Source organism: Rhopilema esculentum, chromosome 8 (assembly GCF_057945365.1).
Source record: "Rhopilema esculentum isolate cy_ngs chromosome 8, ASM5794536v1, whole genome shotgun sequence".
In the NCBI taxonomy this organism is placed as follows: domain Eukaryota; kingdom Metazoa; phylum Cnidaria; class Scyphozoa; order Rhizostomeae; family Rhizostomatidae; genus Rhopilema; species Rhopilema esculentum.
Window position 1 is genome coordinate 10,642,852 of NC_142822.1, and position 17,447 is coordinate 10,660,298.

Genomic DNA, 17,447 nt, shown 5'->3' on the forward strand with positions numbered 1-17,447 from the left:
GAGTTTTACTCCTTGCTAGCGTTGATTTCGAGAAATCGGCACATTTCGTCAAGATTTTGCCTCGCTCGAAGGATAAGCTCCAGTATCTTTCTCGTATTATAAAAACTTTCAAGGTAGAATTGAGCAAACCACGCCCCGTAAGAACATGTGTTCCGACACAGCTTGGGAAGGGGGGGGGGGGGGGGGTTTGCAAGGAACAAAATTAACACCCAAAACAAAAGAGTTTAAGGAAAGCTCTTTTGCGTTGCAAAAAAGTGGAGGGGGCCATGCCTCCGGTGACCCTTCGTTGGGGGCCCTGTAAAACAATGTGGTGTGGTGTTGAAGGAGTTTCTGGGATAAGAAATAAAAAGAAAAACTTTTCGAAGAAAAATTTGTCAGCGACTTCACGTCCCCTGCGGAGGTTGTTTTAGTTGTGCATGTGCTCGTTTCAACATGGCTGCCGAAACCCGTGTACCCTGTCAGGACTTCGAAGTTTTCCAACAACTCCATAAAGTGCAGCTCGTTAATGCCGGAATACCTCCTCAGTATTGGGAAAGAATATTTGAGAAGATAAAAGCAGACGTTAGTTTCCTTGCTTATTTTCTTTTTCATGTACTATTAAAATCAGAGAGTCGTCATCATGTAAACTACACCCTACCCATGACAACACAATTTTGCCCGAAATTTCTAAAGAGCATTTAAAAGTTTCTAGTGTCCACTTTGAATTTTTTTTGTCATTTTATTTTGTCTTTTAATTTATTTCAAATGCAAAGATCCAGATCCAGAGATCAACGACACAGACAAATAAAAGTGAAGTTCCTTGAAATGATAATGCCAGTAGGCATTTTTTCAAATTTTTAGCGATATATTAAAAAACATGGAAAATAACTACAAGTATAAAGTGATGGTGAGATGATCAACTCAGAAACATTGCATCAAATAATAATCAAAGACAAAGGAATTATGAAAATAATTTTGACATCATGAAATGGTAACAAACAATTTTTTGTTGCATAATTAAGACTTTACATTGATAGATATCACCTTAACCAGTAGAACCATAGAAACCATCCAGTGTGGAATCAATGTACACTTACGTTCAAAAAGTATTGGGACGATTTCGATAAACGAATTATGGCGTTCCGTTGGATTCGGTTTTGCAACGGAAACTTTTTCAGATTTGGGCAGTCTTTCTACAAATAATCTAGGCCTACGTTTCCCCAAAATGGAATAACAAGTTAGGAAAATGCTTCAACTTATGAAGCATAACCAAGAAAACAAAGGATTCTTTCGATTTTCCTGATTATAACAACAAAATATGCAGAAGGGTTGTATGGCCTAACAATGGCAAAGTCACATGACCTTTCAAAAATTTTAGAGCTGTCCAAACAAATACAACTTTTTAATTTCACGTTTGAATAACAAAAAAAATTATCAAAGAAATTATAAAATCAAACTTTTAAGCTTCAAAAAAAGTTTACTTCATCAACGAAAATGCTACAATTTTATTAAATTATTGCATTTATTCAAGCTACTTTTAAAATTGCGTAACATTCAAGGAGAAGCCATTGAACTCATCGTCGATGATTAATTTTAACTTTGAGAGCATTTTCTTCTTATAACGCTGGAAAATTTGTATTTTTCATAACTTTATAGCCATGTTTTTGCTTATGTTCCATTATTTAGCTTCTTTTTACATGACAACACGATGTCTGGTAAGGATTCAAACCTATTACTTCGCAGTTCCCTCAGTAAAGAACTGTCGTCCCTCGGCGTCGTAAACTTCTTCAGTCTGCCAACCCTTGGTAAATTTTTTACTGTTCTTGTACCGAAAAACTTTTTACACACCAGAAAAGCTGCACTCAATGAGCAGCCGACAATTGATGCAATATCGTGAAATCCATTTGCTTTATTTTAGTAGAAAGCAATTTGTATACGCTTCTCTTAACTCAGTTCTTAAGTTTTCAGAGCTTCCATGTTTTCGTCTCGAGACCTATAGAAATTTTATGGTCGATGATTTTTTAATTTTTTGGCGTACATAAAAGGCTTCAAAATATCAACAATGTCTTGTGAAAATTTCATGGAAATAGCTGCCGTACTTTTTTAATGAGAAGGATTTTAAAAAAGTCTTTCCAAATTTGTTGCATAAAATGTGTTTGAAGTTTCGAAGTGTGTCCCAATACTTTTTGAACGTAAGTGTAGCTTACACTGGAGATATCTGGCGAAGACTAACAATTTCCTATTGTCTTTTTGTTTATTGGCATATATCTGGTGTAAACTTCACATGGATTTCACCCTGGGAAACCATTAACCATTACAATAGTGGCTTGACATAGCTTGTCAAAGTCAAAGGGCAGAGCAACATCTTATATACTTAAAAACTCCAGCTGCTTGTAGCTACATTAGACTACACTAGGCATTCTTCGATTATAGATTACTATGGCTCCATGTATGTGCCCCCAATATGATTTGTGTCTTCAGCCCTGTTGTGTACTAGGAATAAAATAACAAACAAGGCTTTATATAGTAACAGTGACTTATCCTTCATTCGCATGTTTCTTAGCAAGTTTTTGATTCAAGCTTCTTACTAGATATACGATGCAGGCTCATACTTCAGCATGGCAAAAGATGAAGATGAAAACTGGCATGTCCTTGTGTCTAATGAAAATGGCTTAAAGCTTGATGATTCAAATGGGTATGTGTCATAATTGCTACTTTATCAACTAGAATAGGATGAGAGATTCAAACTATAACTTTATTGGTCAAGAGTCAGGCTCTGAAACAGATTTCACATCTTGATAGTTAATTGTTATATATAACAGTTAATTGTGTGAAACTTCTAAGCATCTTTTTTTTAAATAACTTTTGAAATAATTTTAAATAATAAGTGAAATAATTTATATTTTTGTCTATGAAAATCTACTTCAGAAAATTTAAATTTTGCTAACAGGTAGTGTATTACATCAACACTGTTAAGAATCGTTGCCCTGAGATCATTCTAATAGAAGACGTTTAGTAATGAGTTCCTTTTATTAATATCAAATGCACCGTTTTATAACTCAGCAACTACCAACAGCAAAACATGCATACATGCGTAAACAAATCTTTGTTAAGAAATTTATTGTATAATAAAAAAAAAATCAATGTTTGCACTTCGTATGAAAAGAACTACAATGTGTCATTGCTTTGTTCATTGTAAAGCTAAAGATTGTATTCTCAACAAACACAAAATAAGCTTCCATGTATGTAATTGTTTCATTCTGCAAGGAGTCAGAGAAAGAAGTACTTGGCCTTCAGACAGGGGGCAGAAACATCTTATACTTTCCAAGGCTATATCCTTGTTTGATTCTTAATCTTATGGGGGAGGTGGTTGTTTAGAGTCAATTACATAAAAGCAGGTTTTTAAACTGTGTTATTCTACTAAATTTAGTATCTTTCTAGTGTGTTTCTTGTTGACCATGCTTGGACATTTGAAGCAGAGTATGCCAGAAACCAACTGAGGACTAATGCCCAGCTTCTTGTACGCATGGCAAATTTCTTGGAAGTGGTAGATCCTGATTCAGAAGGTATTTTTAAATTTTTAAAAGTGGTTTTGTTGCAGAGTTTGGATCTGAATTTTATTTATATCTGTCTGCATATTTGTATTCAGCTTGTTCACAAGTTCATGTAAGAGTCTGAAGTTGATTTAGAATCCTTGAATCTAGCAAGAGTCTTACCATATTTCCTCTCAAGAACGCTACAGTGTTTACTCCAAAATCCAACTTTTGGGTGCCACGTTAAACAGAGTGGGGCATTAATAAGAGGGCAGCATTTAATACAATATGAAAGTTGTCAAATGAAAAATTGCAAGAAAAGTATGACAAAGAAAGTTAAAAACAGACAGACAAACAATATTTTCTTTTTCCCAAACAATATTTTCAATTGTATTTAAGGTTTTTTTAAGTTCACAAAAAGATGGGTTCACCTTACCAGAAGTTATGGAAATGCCAAGGAATGTCATTTTCCCTGTCTCTGCCAGAGTCCTCATCTCTATGACATAGCGGCTTTCATAGCTTTTGTAGTGTAGGCATTTAAACTATTTGTTTCTTCTTGCTTCCAACAAATGCTGCTTTTCAAGATGTCGTATTCAATAGAGGATGGTGTTTATCAGAGGGTGGCATTCATTAGAGGAAATTCCATAGCTGGTTTCAACATACAGTTACCTTTCTTTCCATTTCACTGTTTCTCAGTGCACTCTGTCTACAAAAGTGTAGACTGAAAATAGTATTTAAAGCCTTCGCCACATTACTAATGATTAGTCAGCCAGTTCATCAGAAAATTGCCTTGTTCCAATCCTGCTTTTAGTAATATTTATGAATTATTTTCATAACAAGTACATATATACAGGGGTGCCATCCTAAAAAGTTAGATGGTTGGTTGTGTTGTAGACAGCCTCTAGATGCCACGCCCGTGTCCACACCCAATATTTTTGCTGACTCCCTGGGCTCGATCAAATAAGGGAATACAAAATATTAGAGAATATTATAATACAGGATATTTTATACAATATACCCAGAATATACAGCACTAAATGTCATGCATTCTTTAATAATGCGCTTGAATTTTGCCTCATTGAAAGTATAATGAAAAGTTTATAAATTGTTTGCCATTTTTATCCTTCTAGATAATTTTAATGAATTTTTTCACCTTAGAATATTTAATGGAAGAGCTTGTCAACAAAGTAATGGAAAAGCTTTGGTTGTAAGTTTTTCGCATTTGATATAAAAAGCCTAAGTCTGTAGAGAGAGATTAAGCTGCATATTCTTTGTGTCATTCGTTCCGTGGACTGAAAAGACTGACAATGCAAAGATGCTTTCAGAATTTCGGGGGGTGGAGGTACTCAGGGTTCAGGGGGGTAAAAAGGGGGAAAAGTTTTTTTGCAGATTTCAGTCCTCCAGTAGATTTTATAGACAAAGTGGAATCATTTTTGAATGTAACTCATGATGTCCTTAAAAAAAACCATCATGCAACTTTATAGGATAAGTAGAACCAAAGATATTTGCAATTTTGGTGTTTCGGGTGTCGCTAAAAGGGGTGTTGTCCCTAAAATTTCAACTGCCCGTAACTCTGAAATGCAATAAGATAATTCAATAAAATTTTCAGAATTTTCTATTGGCATGGATCTAAATTGGTCCACCAAGTTTCATTAGTATCTGAGAAAATGGGCTTTTTCACTGTATTGATTTCATATGGAATGACCCCTATGCATAGGAAGGATCTCTTTTTTTAATTTACAAACCCTTTGCAAATGTAATAGGTAAACGTGTATTTTCTCAAAGTGCTCACTCTTTACAACGAATCTCTAGACACATTGTTTTTGTTAAAAAGTTAAAAAGCCCTTTAGCTAGAAAATTGGATCTGATGAGGTTTTGATAGATTGTATCCTTTTTCTTACAGATACTGTCACACTTACAAAGTTGCAAAAACGGTAATGTGATTTTTGAAGTAAAATTTTACTGTTATCGAGGCTCTTAATGTTCTGTAGTAGCTAATTATTTATGTTAATCATTGTTCATGCATTCTTCCATCTGTGTCCTCTAAATTACTATTGAAATTTGCAACCTCTTATATAGTTTGTGCATAGCAGAGTCAGAATTGCGGGTATGTCTTTGCGGTCTCTCTCCATTTTCTTTTAGGCCATGAATTTAATTTCAGTTCTAATCCCAAGTCTTGTTAAGAGAATGCAACTGCGTATTAAAAAATATTTCAATTGGTGGTTGTTTCTGATTATGATGCTAAATTGAATATAAATTACTACAATCTCTAGATCAACATTCTACTGTATTTATGAAGTTTTAGTACGTACCCATTATTAAAGTAACATATGTCAAAGATTGGTACAATTGTCTATTTGTCCAGCATTGGCGTACCGCATGGATCAGCTATATCACATGTACTATATCTCCTATTGATCGTTGGTCCTCTTATCTTTACCAAACTTTACAGAGTCCCCCATGCGCCCCCTGCAGCTACAAGGCTGGGGGGGATGGAATGGTTTAGTTTGTCCTTGAAAACTGATGTTAGTGTGCTAAATCTTTGGGCAAGCATTGTAAATAATTCCGTTATAGCGTCAAGGGCAAAATGCAATTTCACAAGGATTTATGCATTATTCAATTTGCTTAATCGTTGAATGTGCCTAAGACATTGTGGGCCAACCACACTACAACACACTTGTGTTATTCATGTCCAACTCCTTTTAGTCTCTTGAGCAAAACACGTAGTTGCCATGCAAGGTGGTAATCTTGTTACTTTGTTTGTTAGATCATAAATGAAGACGGCTCTTTAGACATTGAGCAACAGGTGGACAAGAAAATTACTCTTTGGTACATGCTAGATGAGTTTGGCTCACGCTTTTCTCACTCGGATGAACCTAATGTCGAATTCAAGCTGTTTTTCTACGTCCCTACGCAGCTTACATATTCGCTGATTTTCCCATTAAAGGATATTGAATTTGAAGGTTGGCTTGCCTAGTTTCATTCATTTTTAGATAACTAGTAATTGCATTTTAATTCACCAATAATATTATCAATCACCTCATCCTTTCCAAATTTACTGTCAAATTGCAAAACTACTTCCCGGGAAGCTAGTCTTCATGCTTGCCAACTCTCTTTTCGCGAACAGAAAATTTCAGCTAAGTTTCCCAAGCTGCCTAGTAAATTTACTGTTTTTATGACATATTGATATAACTTTCTTTTTAGTTCCCAAAAAACCTGTTATTCATTCTATTTATTTTGCTTGCCCGTTATTTCTAAGAATACAAAACCTTGAAAACTTTCCAAATCTGATTTGGAAAACCTTTTCCAAAACCTTTTGATTGACAGAAGAGGCTGTTCGAGATTATTTGAGTGGAGCAGAGGAAGATAAGCAACGCGATTCACGCCTGTATCCATGGTTTCCAGACCGGCTTAATTTCGAAGAGGTAGTCGACGATTGGCTGGAGAAGATCGATCTTACTTCAAGAGAGGTGGGTGCTTACCTTTTGTACTTTAACTCCCTTGTAGCCTTTTCTATGGAAAATCAGCTCAGGATCAAGATCAAGGGTTTTTATGTAGAGAGGAAGACACTTGCCTATTGTTTTAAACAGTTGAAGATCACTAGGATGGAAGAGGCAGTTTCTCCTCTCTAGTTAACAGCTTGGAGGGGCCCTGGAGTGCTTTGATGCTGAATTTGATGCTTTGATGTTTTCCGTATAAATGTATTCTAAGCTAGCGTATCACAGCCTGGACTGAAGACATTCATTGCTAAAAAATTTTTATGACGTCATTGCTTCCCATTGCTTTAATATTTGTTCGCGATGTTTTCCTAAGCGTCTAATAAAATATATGAGTATAGGAATCACAGTACGAGGTTTGGAATTGACAGCAAGCGAGGATTCTTTACCATTGTTTTCGTGTTTTATGATGGTATTGTTTCTTGTAGGATAGATGCAGCGAGAAGATTTCGGATCGGCAAACTGCCAGCGACGTTTCTACTTCTAATGAAATCCTCAAAGTTTATACTGAATGCAAGGAAGTTGAAAAGTTTCTATCTCACTCAAGATTTGTTTTGCACGATGACATAGAAACTGCCGACATTTTATGGCTGTATGATCATTTCAAAGACTTCAAGTAAGTATCGATTCTTTTTTAGAGTGTTCGTTTTTATCTGAATACATTCAAGTTGTATGTTTTCTCTCTCGCAAAAGGGACTAGTGTCTTGAATGGTCTTTTTATATGAAAAGAATTCATAGGTTTCTTGTTGCAAATGTCACGGAAATCGGAAATATAAATTAATTTACCAGCTTTTTCTGTTAACTTGCGTAGACAGAAAGATTCAGTTTTTCTCTTGGACCCTTCAACTACGTGAGACGTTTTTAAGTATCCAATGATTTGACATCGATCTCATAGACACAATTTTATTTCACTGTTTATTACAAATATACATCGTACAGCTGAAAATTCTCCTTTTGGACACCATTACCCTACATAACTGTTTTCGTTTTTATGCTAAATCGTACGCAGAATATTTATGTTCAAGACAGTCACAAACAAATAGTTCTATCAAATATTTAATCTATTACAATATAGTTTATTAGGTTAATTAATCAAATTATGTATTTTAAAAATCTTCTGTTGAATTTTTTTGAATTCAGGCTTTTGCAAGGGTTTTTAGTGTATTTGTTGTGTTGTCTTGTTAGATCATTAGCTGAAACCCCGAGGAAAATTGTAAATCAGTTTCCATCAGAGAACATCCTGACAAACAAGGATCTTCTTGCTGAAGTTGCAATGAGAAGTGTTAAGCTTGATGGCCGCAAAGCCACTGACGACGAAATATGCCACAGGGGACCGATGTGGCTACCTACGACTTTCAACTTGTCCACTGAGCTACCAAAGTTCATCAAGCATTTTAAGGAAAGAGAAGCCAGGTTTGCCCGAACTGCTTAATTGTGATTTATTGATTAAGCAATTACTTCTTTGTTGTTGAAGTTTTACAGAAAGCGATTACAAACTTTAGCAAGTTGATCAAGATTAAGCGATTGCTTCATCGTCAATTTTCGCTTAGCCAAATTTTTCAGGACTAAGTGACTTTTCAATTACAAACTTCAAACGTGTTTTTCTGCATTTGCAAATGTGCTGGGAAAGCTGTAGCATAAATGTATCTAGAATTGACAATTTGTGAAAACATCTTTAATCCACTGTTGCACGCATGTCATTAACTCACAAGCCAACACTCGTAAATTCTGAAAAATGTTAGCCAATCTAGGCATGGAATCCATTTTGAAAGTGTTAATACTACGGTTTGGAATTATTTCTTTCCGAAACCTTAAGAGATGAACATTTTTCAGAAAACTATGGATTCGTTGTTAACTGATTAACTCATTACTTTGAATACCACACTGTAGGTTAGCCAGCAATGTCCTTTTTATAACGAAGTAACGTTCTAATGAAGAAAAATCTTCTTATTTTAGGGGTTTGAATAATATTTGGATGTGCAAGCCTTGGAACCTGGCTCGCGGGCTAGACCATACCATAACAAATAACTTAACCCAGATAATAAGACTAGTTGATACAGGGCCTAAGGTGAGAAATTGGTATTTCATCTTTCCCCTCACATTTAACCAAAACCGGTCTTTATTCGCTTTCTATCTTTAAGTGCACCGCAGGTTGTCCAAGATATTTCGCCCATTGTCTGTTTATACAAGATGCCTTGACATAACCAATGTGGACGTGTTTGCAGCAAAATTGAGTTTGAAGCAAAATTTGAAGCAAAATTTATTACAATTTTTGTGCTTATAATCTGTTTCTTTGCTATCAAATTTCAGGTTGCTTGCAAGTATATAGAAGACCCATTGCTCTTTCGCCGCGATGACGTCGGAAACGTAAAGTTTGATATCCGATTTATGGTTGTTTTGAAGTCCGTCAAGCCGCTCAGACTCTATGCATACAAAATTTTCTATCTTCGCTTCGCAAATGTGTAAGTACCATTAAATTTCAAGCAATTAAGCATTATTTCCAAGTAAAATCTTTTAAGAGAGGGAGCCAAAGCAAAATAAATTCAAAATGCACTGATTTGTAGTACTTCCTTTTTAGGCGTTCTTTGTATGGCCTCGTTACACTCTGCGCAGCACATATTTCATACTCAGTCTCAACTTGGAAACATTTATTGAATTTAGCAATCATATATAGTCATCAAAATAGTCATCAAAGGGCCCCCTAGTAACTTTATCCATTTGAGATGTTATCTAGCTGAAATCTTTCTCACACTTTTGATAATTCACGAATGGATCGTGAGAATTGGCAACTAATTCCATCTATGATGACCTACCCCAACTTGAAGAGAAGGAACTTGCGTAGTAATTCTTCATTCTGCCTAGGCCAAGTATTCAAAGTCTGGCTGAAGTTATCATAATACTGTAGCGATGCTAAGTATAATATCTTCTATATGCCTGGGAAGTGTAATGCTCTTGCTTTTTGTTCTGATTTGAGGTAGACAGTCATACGAATATTCGATGTGGCTGCAGAAAAAAAACATGAACCCAGTCCCTCACGCATCGATTCTTTTCTATGGTAAAAGTTATGGCGGCCGTAATCGTTGCCGTCTGCTTTCGAGATAAGCAGTCACAGCTGTCAACATGATCTATGTTTTGATCTATGGTTACTCTCATTAAGGCCTGACAGAGGTCCAATCGATTTAGGGGTCTTAACAAATGGCTACCAAATTGCCCAGTTTCGATAATAACAAAACGGGTTAGTTTAGCTTGCGATTTGTTATAGACAATGATTTTATCTTTCCCGAATCAACAACAGTCAATAGTGAATAAATTTGTCAAAGTAGGACCAGGCACGTACAAAGAAATGGATGTTACCAATGAAATAATTTCCGTCGTTGTGCTGCCATTTCAGGGTTATTTGTCAATAAAGACTACCATTCAAGGGTAATTTATCAACATTTTAGCTTTGGACCTCTCTGACCCTGACTGGACCCCCTGTTTGGCCATAATGGGAGTACTCCCCCGGGATTTTTTATAACCGCCAAATCTCCCAACACCTTAATTGTCAGTCCTTTCTCCTTCCCTCGCCAAAAGTAACCCTAATTACAAAAAAACTACATACTGCAAAGTAGAAGTATTTCTTTGATATACGCCTTTCTATTGTACTAATTAATATATGCCATTATCACGGTACCTTCGTCATAAATTAAATTTTATTTCACAATCACAGACAGTATTCTCAAGACGACTTCGAGATGTACGAGAAACATTTGACAGTAATGAATTACAGAGGGGCGGAATTACATCAGGTGAATATTGCTGTCTTTTAAAAGATTGTTTTCCTTTAGCTGATTCGAATCGTGTAAATATTTTAGTTGTTAGCAGACATGTGTACTGTGAAATATTTCGCTGTGGCTTTTTGCATGCTTCAATCCCCAACGATTACGGAGAAATGATTTGTGAACCTCTTTATGTTTAAACCATATTACTAAGGAGCGTTTTCAAGCGGATTGGAACTTCTGCGTCTTGGAACATCTTCCAGAGTTGCTGTCCTGTACAGAGTTTTGTTGTTGTACACATAATTTTCTCTGTTCAACCGACACGTGATTTCTAGAGAACCAGTCACACCTCTTTCTTAAGTATGATTCATAATAAAGTTTCTTCTAGGTCACTTTTTAACCTAAAAGTCATGTTTCTTGGTTTTTCTCTAAATATCCATTTTTTCATAAGGATGGAATATGATTTTTGCCAAGAATAATGCTCGAAATCTGATGTTATTACTAAACGATGATTGATTGATAATTTTCAGTTACTTCAACTACTGCAATATGTAAGGGTACAATGCACAGTTTCGGCTCTAAAAGATTTTAACTTCAGAAACGACATTAGACAATTTCAAATCATCCCATCGAATACTTTTCATTACCGAATTGGTGCCCCCCTCTAGTTATTAATTTTTGAAAATTTTTCCCGAACCCCTAACTTTGATTCCAACCCCGCTTTTATTTTTTTTTGAAAATTTGAAGTGATTGTGATTAAAAATAGTACAAAACATCTGTCAAATCTACTTCATCAAGGACTTTTTCTTCATATAGAACAGGACCGTTATCTGACAACGACTATTGTTCATTTTTTAATCTCCTTTCTCAAATATTCCAATCCTCTTATTATCATTTTATCGAACCATTCAAAACTTCTCTCCGATTGTTCCAACCCTCGATTACTTTGTATCACACCATTCCACCGTCACCAATTATTGTTATTTTCGATAATTGTCGCCCCCGATTATTGTCACCCCTCCCCTCTTCATCCGGTACTCGAGAGTACCAAAAAACTAGCCTCTAGCCACAAAATCAAATATTTTTTACATTTTAAGTTAATTGGCACTTAAACAGCAAGGCACAAGCATATGAAGATTGTTTCAGGAACTACCAGCGGGTCGACTCAAATTAAATGAAACGACATATCAAATGAAAAAAGCTCATTTCTTTTTGCCATGTGTTGCAACAGTTTTTTTAACTATATAGAACATTCTTAGTTCAGCGTAATTATATAGCACCTTCTTAGATCAAACGTAAATATTGCTTCACCTATGAGTTGAATACGACAATTTTTACGTAAACTGCAAGGCTAGGGTATAACTAGATTAGCGAATCTCTCAAATATCACCTGATTCTAATAGCGATTCTAATAATATCTATATAAGTCAATTATACCAAAATTTCTCTTTACATAGATTCATTGGGATGATTTCAAGAAGCGTTTTCAAGACCAGTTCCCGGGGCAGGAATGGGACAATATTGAGGTAATGTCTTCTTTAATCAGTAGCAGTCTTCAGCGGATCAAAAACCCGATTTTTGGAAATGGCCCTCGCTTGAAATTATTCTAATTAAGATTAACATTCTGAGAATTTTGGTTTTTGTACCAGAACTATTTGTGCTAATTTTTCTAACAAGAAAATCTATATTGCCTCTTTTCTATTATTGCCTTCTGCCATGTACAATCTCTAATTACCTGTCTAGAAATACAACTGACAAAACCGAAACTTGGATGAAAACGATACATAGGAACAAGTATTTATGCTCTTTTCGGACCTTTTTGGCTCCTGAACCTGAAAAGTTCTTTTGGCAAGAGAAATTTAAACCGTTTAACAACTTATGCGATCAGTTTCGTACCAGTAGGAGGGCTTTTGACAGCGCTCACTGCGCACGCGTCGGGCAGCTTTTCAGCAGCCCGTAAGTGGATTTGCAAGAATCCCCTTTATTCATAAATCCTTTGTAGTTATGGACCGCGTGATAAGAAACTTAGCGAATTGAAAAATACAGGCTTTTTGGAATTGCAATTATCAAGAAAACGCGAATTCACATTCAGGAGTGTATAACTTTATTATTACTTATAGAATTTGCTTCACCGTATACCATTCTTGCCTTTTTCAGAGTAAGACTTTCGAGATTATAAAACTTCTTTTCAAATCCGCTGTATCAAGGCTACCTCCGAATGGCATCGGACACAGTACCCAGGTATGTTTCCACAATACATCGAATCTTTAAAAGCTCTACTTATTTCGTATTTATAGAGTGTTAAATTGACATTCCGTTCACATTCATGTTTGAATCATTACATCATTACAAAATCTGCATTACATATAAAAAGGTTAGCCATTCATTTCAAGTGGTTTTTAGCTAGAGAGAAAGTTCTTGTACCATTTATTATCTATATACCGTTAGCCTTTGCTATCAACTCATTTTTATTGTACCCTGTAGTTGAAGAATTCTTTAACGTAGCATTATATTAAAATCTGTTTTCATTTTAATCTATATAAGGATTTTTTATCACATAGCCTATAAACACCACAAACATACTTCTAAATATGCAAAATCAGTCAAATATGTTAAAAATTGGGTCAAATATGGCCAATGAAAGATTTTGGCTCATAAAGGTATGAACAGAGACCAAATATACAGAGCTTTGATGGGGAAACGCCTGTACTCATTTGGCCATATCTCAGCCAATTCGTAACACATATAACTGAATTTTCCCTTTCAAAGGGTGATTCATGATGCTCTTGTAGGTTATAGGACAATTGTTTTGTGACGTCATCATTTAAAGGTGAACTGACACGCAAAACTATTTTTTGATAAAATGTAGAAAACGATGCATTGAATCTTAATTTCAAGTTTTCGGTTGATTATTATTGTCCGTTTTGACGCAATTCCGCTCTAAATGTCATGAAATTATCGTCGAGTGTTCGACCATTGTCGGCATTTCATGTGACCCAGTGCGTGTGACGTCACAAACACCATGTTTTTATCCCTTGAATGGAAATCACGCACGGACTGGACAGTTCAGTTCATCTTGTTCAGTTACTATTCGAGGAGATCTACGTAGCCTTTGATCCAAGATGCATGAAAATTCAAGGCTAATGAAATATATGAAGGATATGTGCTGGCTGGTACTGCGTTATGTTGGGAGGGAATTTAAGTTTGGAAGGAATAAACACTTTTAGCTGCTCAAAGAAATTCTCAATTCTGAAGTCAATCATGCGGACGAATGTAAGAATCTTATCATTTTATCATGAATCTAGCTTTTTTTCCAATAAATTCAATATATCATTACTTCGATAGATTATTTCTACATCCACATAAATCATGAACGTTATTTTATTTTGGGTTTGCAAACTCATCACTTCACCCGAGTTATAGGAGTGCAGCGGCCTGGGAGTTGAAAATTTTACTAAGTTGTTTTCCTGCAAATAGCGACTCGATCGTACCAGGTTCTTAACCCCTGAAAATTTTTCATGTAATTGAATTAAAAAAAACGAAAATGAGTGACTTAAATTCAAAATCTTTACGAAATCTTTACTGCGTATTTGAAGATAACCAGGATCAAAGACCGAAATTAACTTTGGGGAGGTCGAGGCTGCTGATAAATTAGTCTAACAGCAGCCGTATTTAACAAAATAAAAGTATTTTACTTAGGTTTCCAGAAAATAAAAATCCTGTCAATATATTTATCGCTACCATTATACGATATGTTGGCCCGCCACACACTGGGTCCTGCGAGAGGAGGGAGGGCTTCAAACGTGTTGAATAATACGATATTCTTGCAAACCTTATTATGAAAGGTTTGTAAAGGAGTCATAATCTGTTTCCCAATCAGTTTGTCGAAATGGAGCCAAAACCTACTCAAGTAATGTATCGATGCTCATCTGAAAAGTCATAAAAGTACGGCCTTCCAGACTGTCGTGTTGCTCAAGTGATTTGAACATGGTGTTTGTGACGTCACGATTATGCGGAAGGCTCGGGCAAACTCGTCCGTGCTCGGAAAATGTTCGGTGACTAACTTTGACGCTCAATAACTCGAAAACTGTGTTGAATATTAAAAAATAATAATGTATCAGGTATTTATGCTCGATATGCTTTCATTTGAGGTCAAGTTAATTTTGCGTGTCAGTTCACCTTTAACGTCATCATTTAAGAACTCTGTGGCAGTTACTGAATCGAAAGGATTTACTCATTGCCCAACCGACTTCTTCCCATTAATCCTGTAACCTGATTAGATAATGTTAAATTTACGTTTCTGTAAGCGATTCTTGAATTCGTCGAGAAGTTTTCAAGTTCAAACGATCACCTCTCTAAGCATTTTACTTTTGAATTTTAGAGCAGAGCAATGTATGGTCTGGATTTTATGTACAAATGGCAGGACAAAGGTACGATGCAAAGTTACTCTCCAGTTTGGAATAGTCAAGGAATTTGGAATGAGCAGGGTGGATGGAAATCCCAATCAAGGGGGAACTAACATAAACGGGGTGGGTGGAGAAATTCCCTAATAATTACAAAAGTAATCAATGGCTAGCAGTCCCTTCCGATTGGAAACAGAAAGAATATAAAAAGACGCCGGTTTAATGAAATAGAAGAAACTTATTTATAACAGTTTATTAGAAATATAAAGTTCTTGAGAATGTGTCCACTTGTGTTTTTGCTCTCGATTTGCTACCTTACGCTGTGACAAGCTTTATTGTACAAACCTTGCAGTTTCTTAATGCACGAGGTTCTAGGGTAAGGATCTTGATGGTAGATATTTGCCAAAAAATTAACAAGTTGGGGGGGGGGGCATTTATTTCGGATTTGATGTTAACTGATTTGATATCACCGTAAAATATTTTGGTTTTTAGAGCAATGCTGTTTTGCACAATACCAAAGCAAAATAATTTTGAGGTTTTTCTGTTACTAATCCAACCTTAGTTAGAAACTTTTCTATTCAGAATAGCATTCAGGTAAATGATTAGAAAAGAATATAAATTTGTTTAATTATTGCATGAATATAGTGGGATTACACACCAATAGGTTGGTGGGCACTACCCTTTTTGAATTTTGCTACTCCCTGTCCGTGCTACGTTTGATAATGCAACATGAAAATTATCGTATCATGGTAAGGTTTAATATTTTTTGCCAGTATTGCTATCCACATTTGTGTTTGTGTTTGTAGAAAAAACGAGTATCCAGCCGATGCTGATAGAGGTGAACTACATGCCGAGTATCAAGAGATGCTGCAAGTTCGAACCTCATCTAGTCAATGACTTCTTTCAAACCATGTTTCTTGAAGAAATGGGTGACAATTTTGTAAAGCTTTTCTAGTAGGTATTTTATGCTTTCTGATTGCATATACACGTTGGTTGTACTGTGCATTTGCTCTTGTGTATCGGCAATCCTGGACAAACATTGTTAAACTTTTTTTCAAGAAAACTTGTTTTTCTCTCCCCCGATTCAATATTGAAGGCATATTTTTGAAGCAGAGATGAGAGATCTACTAGTCCAACATTAAAAGAGGGGATTCGAATTTACAGTGGCAACATGAAGTAGAAAGTTGCAAAAATTTCATTTTGTCTGTACAGTTTTGTCTTGGATTGCAGCTCGATTTGAAATTTTCAAAAAATCAGCAAGGGAACCAGTTTTGGTTACAGGAAAGTATTCCGAGATTTCCAAAAGTTTTTTCGCTTACTCTTTGGTAAAGTTTCAATCCTACTGAGTTGCATTTGCTAAAAAGACTTTGTTTTGGTAGTCGAATCAGAAGTTGCCAGGTCAATGATAGTTTAAAGACCAACTTTGGGAAAAGAGGACAGCATCGACTTAGAGTAGACTATGATATTTTGGAGAATATATTATTAGCTATTTTGGTCACATTATCAAATATACTCTTTAAGAACACACTAAATAAGGACGAAGGTCGCTTTGCCAAGAAATAAGAACATCGTCAACCTCGGATAAAAGGTTAGGAGAAAAGAACTATATGTTTTTGAAAATGTTTTCCCATGTTAACAAAACAGAGTAGATTTTATCAGCATATCAACCGTGCAACTTAAGTGTAGTAAAACTGTTCTTCAGTAGTCTCAGAAATTTATTTAATAGTTTGTATATGTAGAAATCAATGTTGAAATAAGAACAGTATTAAGACTGCGCGAGCCCCGAATCAACAAAAGAATACGAACATCGGGCCAAAATTATCTGGTTCTTATAAAAAGAGTGTAGATTATGAGATTTTGATTTGTTTCCAAAGACTTTTTATCGTGAACCCTCCTTTCCTCAAAATGTGTCCGAAAAATTCTAGTTTGCTCTTTCTTATTGATTTAAGCAAATAGCTTAATTTCAAAATGTTTTTTATAAGGAATACATGCTGGACCGTTGTTTCTTCTTAGGCCCCGTTTACACGAGAGAAAAAGGAACGGATCCAAAATATCCGGACCTTTTAGGTACGATATGGGTACGATCCACAAGCGTTTACACGGGAACGGACCAAAATCGAATTGCCTTTTTAAGCATGCGCAATGACAAGGTAATTGTTAATTTTGATTTTGGCGGGAGAATATCTAAGATGGCGTCATTTGCAAGCAACGATAAGCGTTCATTTTTACATTGACAGACGAGGAGACAGCTTTGTTGATGAAAATAGTTATGGATTA

At 35.6% G+C, this 17,447-nt stretch overlaps 1 protein-coding gene across 1 annotated transcript; it reads left to right on the plus strand.

Annotated features, from left to right (window-relative positions):
- Nucleotides 1-219: 219 nt before the first annotated feature.
- On the plus strand, nucleotides 220-17,043 carry LOC135694568 (tubulin--tyrosine ligase-like protein 12). The gene is made up of 16 exons (XM_065213372.2): nucleotides 220-561; nucleotides 2,571-2,674; nucleotides 3,421-3,545; nucleotides 4,671-4,719; nucleotides 5,416-5,446; nucleotides 6,280-6,475; nucleotides 6,840-6,982; nucleotides 7,438-7,625; nucleotides 8,195-8,422; nucleotides 8,966-9,077; nucleotides 9,320-9,471; nucleotides 10,719-10,797; nucleotides 12,225-12,293; nucleotides 12,925-13,008; nucleotides 15,149-15,197; nucleotides 15,977-17,043. Exons 1-16 carry the CDS (start codon nucleotides 433-435, stop codon nucleotides 16,123-16,125), a joined length of 1,887 nt encoding a protein of 628 aa, XP_065069444.2. The 5' UTR covers nucleotides 220-432; the 3' UTR covers nucleotides 16,126-17,043.
- Nucleotides 17,044-17,447: the final 404 nt, after the last annotated feature.

Bases quoted from the DNA above. Each gene is read 5' to 3' on its own strand.
- LOC135694568 (XM_065213372.2), top strand. From the start codon at position 433: ATGGCTGCCGAAACCCGTGTACCCTGTCAGGACTTCGAAGTTTTCCAA. The intron at 4,720-5,415 runs GTAAGTTTTTCG...TTTTTCTTACAG, and splicing joins GTAATGGAAAAGCTTTGGTT to ATACTGTCACACTTACAAAG. The intron at 12,294-12,924 runs GTAATGTCTTCT...TGCCTTTTTCAG, and splicing joins AGGAATGGGACAATATTGAG to AGTAAGACTTTCGAGATTAT.